The following is a 14,563-nucleotide window of genomic DNA, read 5'->3' as shown; positions in this document are numbered from 1 at the left end:
TAATCGGCACCCGGAACCAATTACTCTAGTCGGAAGACGATATGTGATGTGTTCTATGAGATGTACCATCATGTTATGTTCTGATATGAGACTGATATGAATGACTGTGTCATGATTTGTTTTACGGATATGATATATTTGGAATTCGTTCACTAACCCCTTTACTTTAATGTTATTCACTGGGTTTTAGCTCACTGTTTATATATATATATATATATGTATAGGTAAGCATTCTGGAGGACAAGTCTAGAAGGAGTTTTTAACCAAGCCACCGTTTTGAAGCTCACCAAGTTGTTTTGAGTGCCTCCGAGTTGGGGCTAGGCCTAGAAGGCTGTTGTCAAACTTTTGATCGTGAAGTAAACTTTTGTTATGTGCTTATGTTATGTATAAGATGTTAAGTTACAAGTTATATATTGAATGTGGATAAATTAACATTTTCGCATGAAAATATTTGTTCATATAGATGCACAACTCATTGGATTATTGGTGTTTTTGTATATTGCTTCCGCTAGCCCCGATTATTTTTTATTATACAGGAAGGTCTTTGGTAATCTCGGATTACTGGCCAGTTATGACCCCAAACTTATAGGGGCTTGTTTGGGTCGCGACAACTAGATAATATTTGGGCTGGGTCAGGTTGGTGGCTCGATCACCAACCTAACAGATTTACACACATGCGTATATAGTGTGTAACTTCTACACTTAACATGGGTTTTATTATATCAGTTTTTCCCTCTCAAAATTTTGCTCTCTAGCCATACTATCAGCCTGCCTCTACTCTTCTTCCAAGTATGAGAGAGTGCTGCCATTGTCAAAGTTTGCCTGCCTATACTATTCTTCCAAGTGTGAGAGAGTATTGTCATTGTCAAAGTTCACTAACTATTCTTCCAAGTGTGAGAGAGTGTTGCAATTATCAAAGTTCGCCAAAACTATTCAGAAGGTGTTTCTGTTCTAAGTAGTTTCGACCGTCATATCTTGGGAGACAGACGACGACATACCTCCAGCACCTATCGAGAAAGCGACAAATATGTTTTAAGGAAATTGTGGTTACACAAATTTCGATTGGCATCTCTTATTTTATTTCAATTTATTATTTTATTCTAGCATGTATTTGTTTTATATTTCTGCACATTGAATTATAATATCCAGGTTTTAATCATTATTGTATTTTTAGTTCTATAGTTTATTGTAATTTATTTTTTAATATAAAAATAAATCAAATTGTTTTATTATTTCTATTTACTAATTCATTTTATATATTATTATTATGAAAAAGTACCAACAATAGTCACCTCAATGAAGCTTTTATTTATTTATTTATAATTAAAGGGACCAAAAATAATGTTGGGTCGTGGAAGGTGTACAAGGATCACAGTAACATATGCACGGTTCAACTCTTGCATAAAATTATGAAACTTTGTTTTAATTGAATACGAGTCAAAAAGAGATTGGTCGTAAGATGCAATCATTGGGCCAGGCCGGTTTGTTATATGCTGAATAATCAGCCCAACCCAGCCTGGCCCATCATGCCCACCCCTATTTGTGGGCTTAAAGATGCAATTGGAATACGTCACTTACAATAAGCAAAGGTAGGACCACAAATTTTCCATCTGATCATTCGTCAAAATATTATCAAAAAATAACAATAAAAAAATTCTTAGAATTTGATCTTTAATAAAATAAATTTTGAATCTTTTATTTTATCAATTTAAATTCTAATTTTTATTTATTTTTAATTTAAACCATCTGTCTATTTTAATCATTAAAATCGGTTAAAATTTTAGATAAAATCGACCAAAAAATGATATTTTATTACTAACCTCAATGAAAAAAATATTTTAGATATTGAGTTTAATAACTAAAATATAATATTTTTTGTTGGTTTTACTGAACAAAAATACACTAATGATTTATATTAAAAACTAATAAAAAATTAGAGTTTAAATTGATAAAATTAAAATTTCAGAATTTATTTTGTTAAATGGGTCTACCTTTGAGATTTTTTTTCTTTTTTTTTTTTTTGTAGTTTTTCCTTTTCCAATTGCATTAGTCATGATATATTAATGAATTTGGATGAAAAATTGGTGGTTCAGAGTTTACATGACTACTAAATAATTACCCAAGTCAGAACGTTAGAAATTTTTATGAATAACAGTGACGATGAGGTTACAAATTCTTATATTATTTAGGAAAACAAAATTCAGAAAAAGGAATGCTCAAGGATATTGAACTGCAATTTTTTCTCCCCAGCTATACTTTTCATTTATTTCACAAAGAGTGAAAAAAAAAAAAAAAAAAAAAACATTCAAGGTCGATCTCTAGCCACAATGTCTTATTTAGTAGTATACTAGTAGCTAGTCATTTGAGGTAACCATGGCTTTTCAGATCCTATAAACACCAACAAAATCAACAACATTAAAACTAGAGCCAGTATACAATGCATGATTACGCTCTAGGGCCACACTGACACTAACATTGTAGTATTGCGCGGAGAAAGATATATTTGCCAACACTGCTCCAAATCGATTGATCTTTAAACCTCTAGGCATAATAACCGATGTTGGTTGTTGATTGGCCACTGCCCTTATTGGCACCCAAAAATCTCCCCCTGGGTTTCTTCTTATTTGGTTTGGTGCTGCAGAAAGGCTTATAAGGATCTCCGCGGTATTCGCTTTAGGGCCTCTTAGCCAATACTTTAGAATTCTGTTCACACTATTCTCTGAAACGAGCACAAATGATCGATCCGAACTCACCGCTACCCCACTAGGACGTGAGAGCCCTCTTAGCAACACGCTGACCTGCCTCGTCCGAGGGTCATATTTCATAAACCTTCCCGTTGCATCAAGAGGTACGCCTGGCTGCGTTATATTTCTGCATGAACATAATGAAAAAAATGAATTAGTCTACGGTGACGAGGTGTGGTTTGAAATGGAAATGATAAACGAGGAATTTGCCTTGGCTCGAATCTTGTGCTGAAGTCTGTGAAATAAACAGTTTCAGTACTGTCGACATCCACATCAGTAAGGAAGCGAAAAGGCACTCCTTCTGCGCTAGTGGCGAGTTGGGTCGCAAGCCCTCCATTACGTCCAACTACTAGGAGCCCCAAATAAGCATCAGCAATGTAGAGATCGCCTCTCCTGCTAAAGCTCAGACCATATGGTTTGCCACATACAGGTCCCAAATCTGGGTTAGTTGTACCATCACACAATTGCGTGGTCCTAAACAAGAAATCAAAGCAAAATTAGTAAAAAAAGTTTCCTATTTGCCAGCCCTAGTTAGAATGAATGTAATACTGCCAACACAACATTCTAGACATTCTTATGTAAAAGAATTTGTGAGTTGTGTATTTTTTTTCCTTTTTTGTTCATCTCATGTGGAAATTATTTCCTAATGTTTATGTTCTTTTGAATAATATGCATGATTATATATGATTGTTAAAATGAACTTAATGGGGGGTATGTTCGTTTAGCCATGATGCAGCTTCTTTTGTTGATGAAATTGAATGCATTACTATATTTTCACATCAATAAAAGTTCTATTTTTAGATATCAAAAAAAAAACCACATGAAAGTTTACATTGAAATTCTTCACTTTTTCTTTTTCTTTTCCACTTTTTTTTTTTTTTTTTTTTTTTTTTTTTTTTTTTTTTTGGTCATGGCCCTAGCTTCATATGATAGCATTTACATGTTGAAAAGTCTAGGCATGTATAACCTTAGGATTGTGTCTGAATATATAATTAATTTTTGTGCTAGTAGAAGAACTGTTTACCTAGTTGGTGCAGTATAAGCAAAATCTGTGAAACCAAATTTAGAATCCAACCGGAGAATCCTGCCATCGGAGACAGCGACATAAGGTCCTTTTCCAAGGTGGTCGAAGGTGAGAGACACCGGAGCTCTTACATTTCGTGGCAATTGAATCGTGCTGAAAGATTGAGAAAGAACAACAAATGGAAGAGAACTGAAAAATATGAAGACAGAGAGCTTGCTGGCCATTGTGTTCTTTGGATGAGAAAGCCAAAGAAGGCCTTGAAAGTATATATAGGCACATGAACTAGTTCTCAAGCCCCCCTTTTTTTAAGACTTAAGTTGAGTGAATAAATGGAAGTAGGAAATATGTACTAAGGTAGCGTTTGGTAATGTTTACGTTTTTTATTTATATTTACAAAAAATTTATAAATTGATTTTTGTTTATTTTTAGAAAAACATAAATTACAAACGTGTTTAATTTAAACAAAATGTTTAAAAAAATTTAAAAACGTAAACTAAAAAATATGTTTGTTCAGACCTAAAATATTTATATTTATTTTTATTATTTGTGACAATGGAATCACACACATTATAATTGAAAGAAAAATTAATTAAAAAAAATAATTGAAAAAAAAATTAATTGGAGAAAAAATTAATTAAAAAAATATTTGAAAAAAAAATTAAACAAAAAACTAATTGAAAAAAAAAACTAATTGGGAAAAAAAATAATTTGAAAATAAATTATTTGAAAAAAAAATTGAAAACTGAAAACGTAAACTCATTTTTTGAATTTACATTTTTTCCTCAAATATATAAATTGAGACAACCATTTATAAACCAAAAAAATTATCAAACAAATTTTTATGATAATTTTTTTAATTTTTATAAATATAAACTAAAAATTGAAAACAAAATAGTTACCAAACAAGATGTATAGACAGATTTTTTTGGGGGGGGGGGGGGGGGGGGGGGGGGGGGGGGGTGGTAGGCCAGTTTGATATACCAAAAAATTAATAGATGTTAAACACTAAAAATTAGATGCTTGCACTTTATACCAAAAAATCAACGTTGAGACTTCTCCCAGTCTACTATCTGAAATGGAGGATCCACTTTATACCATGCTGAACTTATTTCGGGTCCACTTTGTTGATTAAAAAATTTTAAGTGATTATTCATAAAATAAAAAATAAAAATATAAAAATGTCATATTGTTCAGTTATTGCTACCCACATCATGTATTACAATATGTAAGAGAACTAAATTTTGTTATCTCATGAAATCATGTTACAAAAAATATTAGGAGACTAATTCCGATTGTCACGAGAATAATCACTAAAGATCATCCAAAAAGGGAAAAAAAAATACATTGAACGACAAAATTTTGAAAATATAGCTAATAAATGTATTTTAGTGACAAAATAATTTTGTGCCAAAAAATTTAATTTTTTGGACAAATTTTGGTCCCCAAAAGTATAAAAATTCATGAGTTAATTACCTAAAACTCCTATTTATAAATGTTACGGTAACTCAAATCTTATCTAAGATTTTTTAAACCAATAAGTCATATTTAGTAAAACCTAAAATATTATCAGTTTTTCTTAATTTTTAAAATTAGGAACATTATCAATTTTGCATAGTAATGTTTCAGATAATTATTTCACTAATTGATAAAAAAAATAATAGAGCATTAGATTAAACATTTTTGCCCTTCTGCTTATTGGTTTGATTCAACTATCCAATAAAACCAATCACTATGTTTGTTTCTAGTTTTTTAAAAACTCTTTTCAGAAAATTATACTTTCTTGTTTTTTATATTTTTTTGTTTTTACGGAATTTTTTTAATATTCTAAGCAATTTTTTTAATTTTTAGACACCTAACATAAATACACTTAAAAAGTCTAATTTTCGTGAATCAAAAAAAAATTCACTAAATATCAAAAATATATTTTAAAAAAATGAAAATTCAGTATATTTTTTTTTTTTTGTATTTTTGTATATTTATTGATTTTTTAAAATATTTTTTCACAAATATTTTACTTTTTAGATACATCAAAGTAAGGTGTATCTAAAAAAGTTTTAAAAAATGTTTAAAATTTTAAAAATATTCACTAAAAACAAAAAAAATAAAAAACTCAGTTTTTAGAAAACTGAAACCAATCACACTGAAGATCATCAATTTTTTCCAGTTTTAAAATTGAGAACATTATCAGTTTTTTCATTTTTCAATTTTGCACATCAATGTTTCATCATCATGCACCTTTATAGACATAAAATTTTTGATTTTGAAAAAAAAATTATTCAATTTTTTCAAAAAAAAAAACTTATAGGTTTTTTTTTTTTTTTTTTTGTTCTTTCAATTTGAAAAGTGATGTTTTGAAGTTTTCAAAATCAAAATAAATGTTAAATTATCATGTAACTTCATATATAATTACAAATGATGAACAATCATTATTTGAAGGGCAATTTCGACTATTAAAAATTTAATTAAACTTGAAGGTCCAAAAATCTTAGTTAAGACTTAAAGAAGTATAAGTTCATAAATTAAAACTTGTGTGTAAATGCCCCAAAATTTATTATTGGTTTGGCATAAAGTAAATAATATAAAAAGTCAAAAAATCACTATCATATTTAAGTCACATCATCTTATTTAAATCACATCACATCTCTAACATATCACATCAAACCCAACCCAAACCCAACTCATATAAGCCAATAAGTCAAAAAGTACACTTTTTTAGAACATCCTTAACCAACTATCTAATTTCATTTCCAAAAACACAATAATAACATTTTGACAGCTAATATATTTCATCCCTATCCTAAATTTTTGTCTCTAAAATTTTTAATTTATTGTAATGATGTTTGAATCACATTATTTATTTCTAAAATACAAAAGTTATACAATTTGTATCAACAAAAAAGTGAACCCAGGGTGGGTACATAGAGGTGTTTGGTGTGGATCATAGAGAATGATTATAACTTACTTTAGTTTTAGAATTTGTGTCAGATTATTTAGTACAACTTCTACTTACAGTTTTTTAGGCAAAAATAACTTAAATAAACTGAGAAAAGTTGATTATTTAGAAGTTGAGGAAGAAATATTTTTAATTTTTACATTTTAATTATCAACTTTTAACTTATAATAAATTGCACCAAATAGCACCAATAGCTTAAACTAGAGCTTCTGCTTTCACAATCAATTATATAACGAAAATTTTTATTTGAACAACACTGACGCTACTTCTATTAAGTAATTGAGAGACGTGGACATCTCACCGAAATTGAAGTAAACATTCCGAAAGAGAGAGAGAGAACAACAAAAATTGTAAACAAAATATAAGTGAAATTTTTTCTATCTCTTTTCATCTTTCCAAAAAAAAATTTAACTTTATAATTTAAATAAAGTAAATTATCAATAGATCTTAATAGTTAAACTTAATTTCTATCAACTCCTATTGTAAATAAGTCTTAGTAAAATTGTTGTTAAAAATAATTTTTTGTGACGATTTTTTTACATATGTCGCTAAAAATTGACAGTTAGTAACTTTTTTCTGTCACGATTTTTATAAATTTTTGCTAAAACTTATAATTAGTGACAAATTTTTCAAACTATTGTTAAAAGTTGAAAATTAGTAATATTTTTATGACAGTTATTTTAAACTATCATTAAAACTTATAATTAATAACATTTTTTTGTGATAATTTATTAACAGTCGTTAAAAATTAACAATTAATAACTTTTTTAATAGTGTTAAATAAAAACATTATTAATTTCTATAAGATCAATTAAATAATAATTTTACCTATTAAAATATACAGGTAAATCTCCCATTTAAATCTAGCGACAAACACAATCTTACATTTTACTATTATTTATTGGTCTATCTTTAAAAAACATTCGAGCGGACCAACTTGAAATTATGGGCGGACCTAACCGGAGATAGGGGGCGGAAGCCCACATTCCCACTTTAATATTGTTGTTTTCTATGAAATATTTAATACAATGGTCCCCCAAAATTTTACATTTCTCAAAGTAGCCTATCATCTCCATAGTCCATAATGCACAATACATTAAAGATTGTTTTAGAATACTTATACAAATAATTTAGTTTCTTGATAATTATTTTAAATTGTTCTTCAATGATTCAAATTGAACTGAGTAGTAGGTTATTTAAATTTGTGATGAAAATTTTATGAGTTTTAAAATGCATTTAAGTATTGTGTGTTTACTTTTTGAGTCGATTTGAAATGAATTTTAATTAAATTCATCACGAATTGAATTCAAGTAATTTGATTTTTTTATTACACGCACCTTCACTAATCTTGAGGTCCTGAAATTAATGACCAGACAAACGTTTAGTGGCCTCAAGGTTTGGGATATTTGACTTTTGTGAAATTTGAACATGCAACCTTTTAGGAAGTAAGCTTTTTGATTACCTTCTCCTCCCGCTAAGTCAATCCCCTTGGGATTAATAAATTGTTCAACTCAACTTAAAAACTAAACAAATTTTAAAATATATTTAAGTTTTGATTGTTCACCAAATGAGTTGATGTCAAACAAGCATATTATAACAAATTAAAATTTTAAAAACAAAATTAGTGATGAAATATTTTTGGGTAAATTACATTGACACCCCTTGAGATTTTTATTTAATACAAATTTTTCTCCTACGTTTGAAAAATTACATTTACCCCCTATCAAATTAAAATGATATATTTGCTCCTTAACTTTTATACATATAAAATAATGCTAATATTCTATTCATGTCATTTTAAAAGAAATAACAATCATCTTCTTTGGTTTAACTCACACAAAAAATTGAATTTCTTTCTTTTTAGTGTTTTTTTATTTTTACTAAAAAAAATTTAATATTTTGACGAATTTTTTTATTTTTTAAATACACCTAATCTAAATATACTTAAAAGTATAATATTTCATGATTTTTTTTTCAATTCACCAAATACAAAAATACAAAAATTCAGTAATACTGTAATAAATGCAAATGGTGGTGTTTGATAATACTGTAATAAATATAAGTGTATAGACAAAAAAGAAAAATGATAGTGAAAATAAAAATAAAAAATTATATTCATACATTAAAATTTATGCAAAAATATTATAAAAATATTGTGATGGTGATATTATTGTAAATATAAATCATATTTATGGATGTTTTGTTTTAAAGTAGAAGGTCACCATTAAGCTATATCATTATGTTTGAAAATTTTATATAAAATTTATGTCTGTATATCATTACTCAATAAGAATATGTTCAGGCAGAATTTAATGATAGAAAATTGTAGAATGTAGTCATGATGATAGGAAGAAGAAATAGTAGAAAAAAAAGGCAAAATGGTCAGTTAAAAAATTTTAAAGTATGACATCAGCTATTCAAGGGACAATTTGTAATGAGATTACAAATCTCAGGGAGGAGAATGTAATTTTTCAAACGTGAAGGGAAAATCTGTATTAAACAGAAATCTCAGGGGGTGTCAGTGTAACTTACCCAATATTTTAATTGTGGAAAGTGCCATTGTTATTTTTTTAGTAATAAAATTAGACATTTTTTAACGAATTATTATCTTTTTAGAACCAAAAATTTCGTTAAACATTTTTGGCATGAAATTATTTGAAAACATATCAAAAACTTGGGAAGTAGAAAAAATAATTACAAATTCATAAAAAGTATAACACTTATTTGCACAATCCAATGCATAAATCACTTGTACTTTTATAAGTTTGTAATTATGTTTTTTACTTTCCATCTTTTTGATATTTTCTCAAATTATTTGGTCTCTAAAAATATATTTATTAACAATTTTTTAAAATTTTTATACAAATAAAATTGATATTCTGATATTTTTATAATAAAATTTTCATTTTCAAGAGAAAAAAAATTTAATCCTGAATATTGCAATCACGCAATTCATATATAAACAATTCTACATTTATTTAGGTTTTGTTTGGTTGGGGGATTTGAAAAGGAATTTGAAAAAGGAAAATGAAAAGTTTTATAAAATTATGTGAAATGTAAGTATATTTTATTCACATTTCGCCTACATTTTTCCTTTTCCTTTTCAAATTCCCCAACCAAACACAGCGTTAAAATATTTTTAAAATTTTATACAAATAAAATTGATATTCTTATATTTTTATAATAAAATTTTCATTTTCAAGAGAAAAAAAAAAATTAACCCTGAATATTGCAATCACGCAATTCGTATATAAACAATTCTACATTTATTTAGGCTTTGTTTGGTTGGAGTATTTGAGAAGAAATTTAAAAAGAAAAAATAAAAAGATTTGTGAAATTATATGAAATGTAGGTATATTTTATTCATATTTTACCTATATTTTTCCTTTTCCTTTTTAAATTTCCAATCAAAAACAGAGTTAAAATTTTACTAACAACGTTACTTACTTACATGTTGAATATTTAAATATCGTTACTTTTTTAACAATTTTACATTTAGGCTATTATATATTTAATAAGATTAATAGTATATGTAAAATTATTCTTTATATATTGATGAGACATTATTGATAATTGAATTAAAAGTAGCGACACATCCTCTAATTCACACCAACCCCACGGCCTAGCTTTAGACCATCCCATCTCTAATAACATGGCCTACTTTTAGACCTCAGAATTTACAGTTGATCTCAAGCTTCCTTAAAACCGTTGAACCCTCCAATTATGTTTACTACTCTATTTAGTAAGCAAACATGTTATCAAATTTTGCAACTTACATTTTATTTTATTTTATTATGCTAGAATACAACTCTAAAATTTTGGAGTTTATATTACTTTCCGACCACATGTTTTATCTCTCAAAACTCTATTTTTCTTGGCAAAGACTTTTCAAATTTCAAAACTCTAATGGTTCCTATAGTTTGAGATTTATGTCACTTTAGTTCTTAATTTTTTAATTGTGACATATTTGATCTTGAATTTTAAATCTTTTTTCAAATAAGAATAATTGAAGATATCATTACTTAATTTCAATAACAAAATCGTTAATTTGATAAAATATAAACTAATTTGACAAAAATAAATGTCACAAAATATTTTTAAAAATTATTTCTACCCACTAAAGATAAAATTATGTAAAATTGATAAATTTTTTAGATTTTTATTTACTTATTTATTTACTAAATTAATTTTTATTATATGTTTTGATGATGATCAAGTAATGTGTAGTTGTTTTTATTTTCATTAAATTAGTATTTATTTTTTTAAAAGTCAACTATAGCGACAACTTTAATATCATTATTAAACCAATCCATTAAATCAAAAAATTCAAAACTAAAAGCATTTCATATATTAAATATATCGATTACACATTAAAATTCTAACAATCACCCATTACACGATCATCATCTAAACACATAATAAAAATTAATTTGATAAAATAAATAAATAAATAATTGTCTAAAAGATTTATCAATTTTACATAATTTTATCTTTTGTGGGTAGAAATAATTTTTAAAAATTTTAAAACATTTTTTCGATATTTATTTTTATCAAATTAGTTTATATTTTACTAAATTGACAATTTTGTCCTTGAAATTAAGCAATTATATCTTCAATTGTCCTTATTTAGAACAATATTCAAAATTCATAGTCAAATGTGTCACAATTGAAAAATCGGGGACCAAAATGACATGAGCCCCAAACTATAGAGACTATTAGCGTAATTCGCTCAGTATTTTTTGAGATAATTGTTGAAAAATTCAAGATAATAAGGGTATAAAGCATTAGGTTTAATGGAATTTTTTGTTGATAAAAAATTCACATTTTGTGAAATAGTTTGGGGAGAAATCCTTTTAATAGTTTTGGAAGACATTTTATTTCTAATTTTATCTCTTACTTTATCTGTTGACTTTCATTGACTATTAGTTCAAATTTTTTCCCTATCTGTTCAAATTTTTTTTATCTGCTCAAATACTCAAAAAAAAATTTATCTGTTCATATTTTTTTCCTACATGTTTACTTTTTTAATCTTTTAATTCAAATTTTCCTTACCTGTCTAATTTATTATCTACTCAAATTTTTTTGAATACTTGTTTACTTTTTTTTCCTTATCTCTTCAAATATTTGACCAAATATGATCGGTTGAAATTCTTTATTTGTTCAATTTTTTCCTTTATTTGTTTAACTCCATAAGGAACTTTGATCATTATCTATTCATATTTTTTGAACAGATCTACCTTTCCTTTTATTTGTTCAATTTGTTTCTATGATGTTTTGCTGCTCCAGATCATGGATGTTGCAATGCCCTAACTACACTCACAGATCCACCCAAACCTCAGTTATTCATTACTCAAAACATTAACATGACCAATTAATAAAACATGCATCTTGGCATCCTTTTAGTGAAAAACAAACAACTCATACATTGAGCATTAGCCAGAGACATCATCACAAGCAACAAGGAGAGATGTGATCCAACACATAACTATAATAAATCATCATTGCATCTCAAGAGGGAAGCAAGTAAGATGCTTTAGATTCCCAACATTAATGCATGGTAGATCAACAGAATAACACAACTTTATGTTACGGTAATTCACAAAATGCGTTAAGATCCTCTAGAGTGAAATCACTACAAGAAAAAAGATTTTTTGGTGACGAAAAAAATTTCGTCTCCAAATATACATGTTTTAAAGATAAAAGTAAGATTTTGTCTCCAATTGTAGTATTTTTAGAGAGAAAAACCAAATTTCGTTACCAAATGCTTAAAATCATTAAAACAATAGGTGATGAAAATTTTATTCGTCTCTATATTTTATTTTTTGTCGCAAAAAAAATTTCCGCCCTTGAAAAATTTCGCAGAATGTTTGCGCGCCATTTCAAAGACGAAAATTTTCGTCACCATTATATAAAATTTTCCTCAAGGAAATAATTTTGTCTCCTATAGTCTTATTATGCAAAACGACGTCGTTTCATGCTATAACTGAGAAGCCCTCTTTGTTTGCCCAAATCAGTTCCTATTTTGCAAAGCCCTCTTTGGGTTAGACATGAGTACCTGTTTAAATGGATTTTTCTTCCACCATTGCCACCACTCCAACACCACCACCATCTCTGCCGCCACGGATCTATTACTACCGCCGCTACTGCTGCCACCACTCCACCACCACCTCCCCTCCACTTCCATCGCCACAACCACCAGTACTCCACAACCACTATCGCCACTTCTTTACTACCGTTGTCACTCGACCACTACTATCTGTTGGAAAATTTATAAAGAGGTAGTTGTGAATTGAAATAGACTCCATTTTGAATGAAAGGGTATAAACTTTCATGGTCTCTTCTTGTTTTATAGAAAGGGTCAAACCTCCTTTTGAATGAAAGGGTGCAAACCTTTCATGGTGTCTCTTTATTTTAAAGGAAGGGTTATGTCCCTTCTTCATACATTTTCTATTCAAATTGAATAGGTGCCAACAAAGCCTATATAAAGGCAGCCCCATTCCAATTTTGATAGATTCCGAAAATTCATTTTCCTTTCTTTCATTTTGCTCTCTTGCGTCCTTTATTCTTCATATTATTTTAGGGAAAATTTCAGAGAGTTATAGAACACAAAGTTCTAGTTCGCCAGACAAATTTGTTTGAAGTGCTACTACAAATTTGTAAAGATCATTGTATCCTGAGAGATAGACGCCACACAACCGTAAGCACCGTAGCAGGGCGAATTTGTCTTAAGACCAGAGTGTCGCACACTCAACTTGGTCTTGTAATTTTATTTGTTTCAACAAAATAATTTCTGTAAGTTTTATTTTATTTTGTTTGGATTATTTCTGTTTATTTTATTTACACAGAAGATTGTTCCAACAATCTTAAGACAGACTCGAATTATTCTGTTTACAGAATTTTTCATTTTTTTCCTTTTCTCTTTCTTCTTTTAAGAAAATTATTTTCTGTGGATTTACAAAATAATATCTGGTTGGAAAAACAAATAGTGATTATATGCTATTTGACAGATAGTAGGGGTGGGCGCGGGTCGGTTACGGCCACGGAACCTCCAATCCGCCATCCGTCCGCCAAATTGGCGGATTGAAGAAAATCAATCCGCATCCGTTCGCCAATCCGGCGAATGTGGATTGAGCGGATTGGCGGTTTGGCGGATGGATGCGAATCGGTTTGGCGGTTTAAAATTTTATAAATTTTCAACATAATTCAACTTGTGCACTTCCTCAAAAAAAAAAAGTATTACAGTCAATGACTTAAAAAAGTATTACAATCACTGTATGCCTTATTTAAAGAAAGAAAGTTTGAAACTTTATAACATCACGATCACTTCATGCCTCATTCACATATTACAATCACAGCATGATTCATCCACATAAAGTATTACAATCTGTGATTCTTAAAATATAATAACAATTCAAACCACTAAAACCATGAACAAAGCAGTATTTACATATGTTTTTGAAAATAAAAACCAACTAGCATATATCATATTTTCTATTTATTATTTTTAGAGTTATATTTAAAAACTAAAAAATATAGATGAATAATACGTTTATTTTTTTCAATTCAAAAAATATATTTAAGTTGAAAACTTTTTTTCAACAGAATATTTAAACTATTTTTCAATTGAAAACACAAACATAATATTTAAACAAATTGAAAATACAAAATCTTATAAATTACTAGGGGTGCTCGCGATTTGGCGGTTTGGCTGTTTGGTTGCGGCCACAAAATCTCAAATCCGCCATCCGTCCGCCAAATTGGCGGATTGAAAAAAATCAATCCGCAACCGTCCGCTCGTCATCACGCATCCGTCCAAAATGCGGCGGATCGGTTCGGTTCGGT

General features: G+C 28.2%; 1 protein-coding gene across 1 annotated transcript; it reads right to left on the bottom strand.

Annotated features, from left to right (window-relative positions):
• Positions 1–2,275: 2,275 nt before the first annotated feature.
• LOC145813385 (protein STRICTOSIDINE SYNTHASE-LIKE 10-like) lies at positions 2,276–4,019 on the bottom strand. Its single transcript, XM_082908710.1, has 3 exons — positions 3,769–4,019; positions 2,944–3,218; positions 2,276–2,854 (listed from the first exon to the last, which is right to left on the bottom strand). The coding sequence occupies exons 1-3, from the start codon at positions 3,990–3,992 to the stop codon at positions 2,382–2,384; spliced, it is 972 nt and encodes a 323-aa protein (XP_082764836.1). The 5' UTR covers positions 3,993–4,019; the 3' UTR covers positions 2,276–2,381.
• Between the last annotated feature and the right edge of the window lie 10,544 nt (positions 4,020–14,563).

The sequence above is a fragment of the Camellia sinensis genome, chromosome 15 (assembly GCF_055761805.1).
Source record: "Camellia sinensis isolate YWXY chromosome 15, ASM5576180v1, whole genome shotgun sequence".
Classification (NCBI taxonomy): Eukaryota; Viridiplantae; Streptophyta; class Magnoliopsida; order Ericales; family Theaceae; genus Camellia; species Camellia sinensis.
This window is presented reverse-complemented; position numbering and strand designations above follow the sequence as displayed.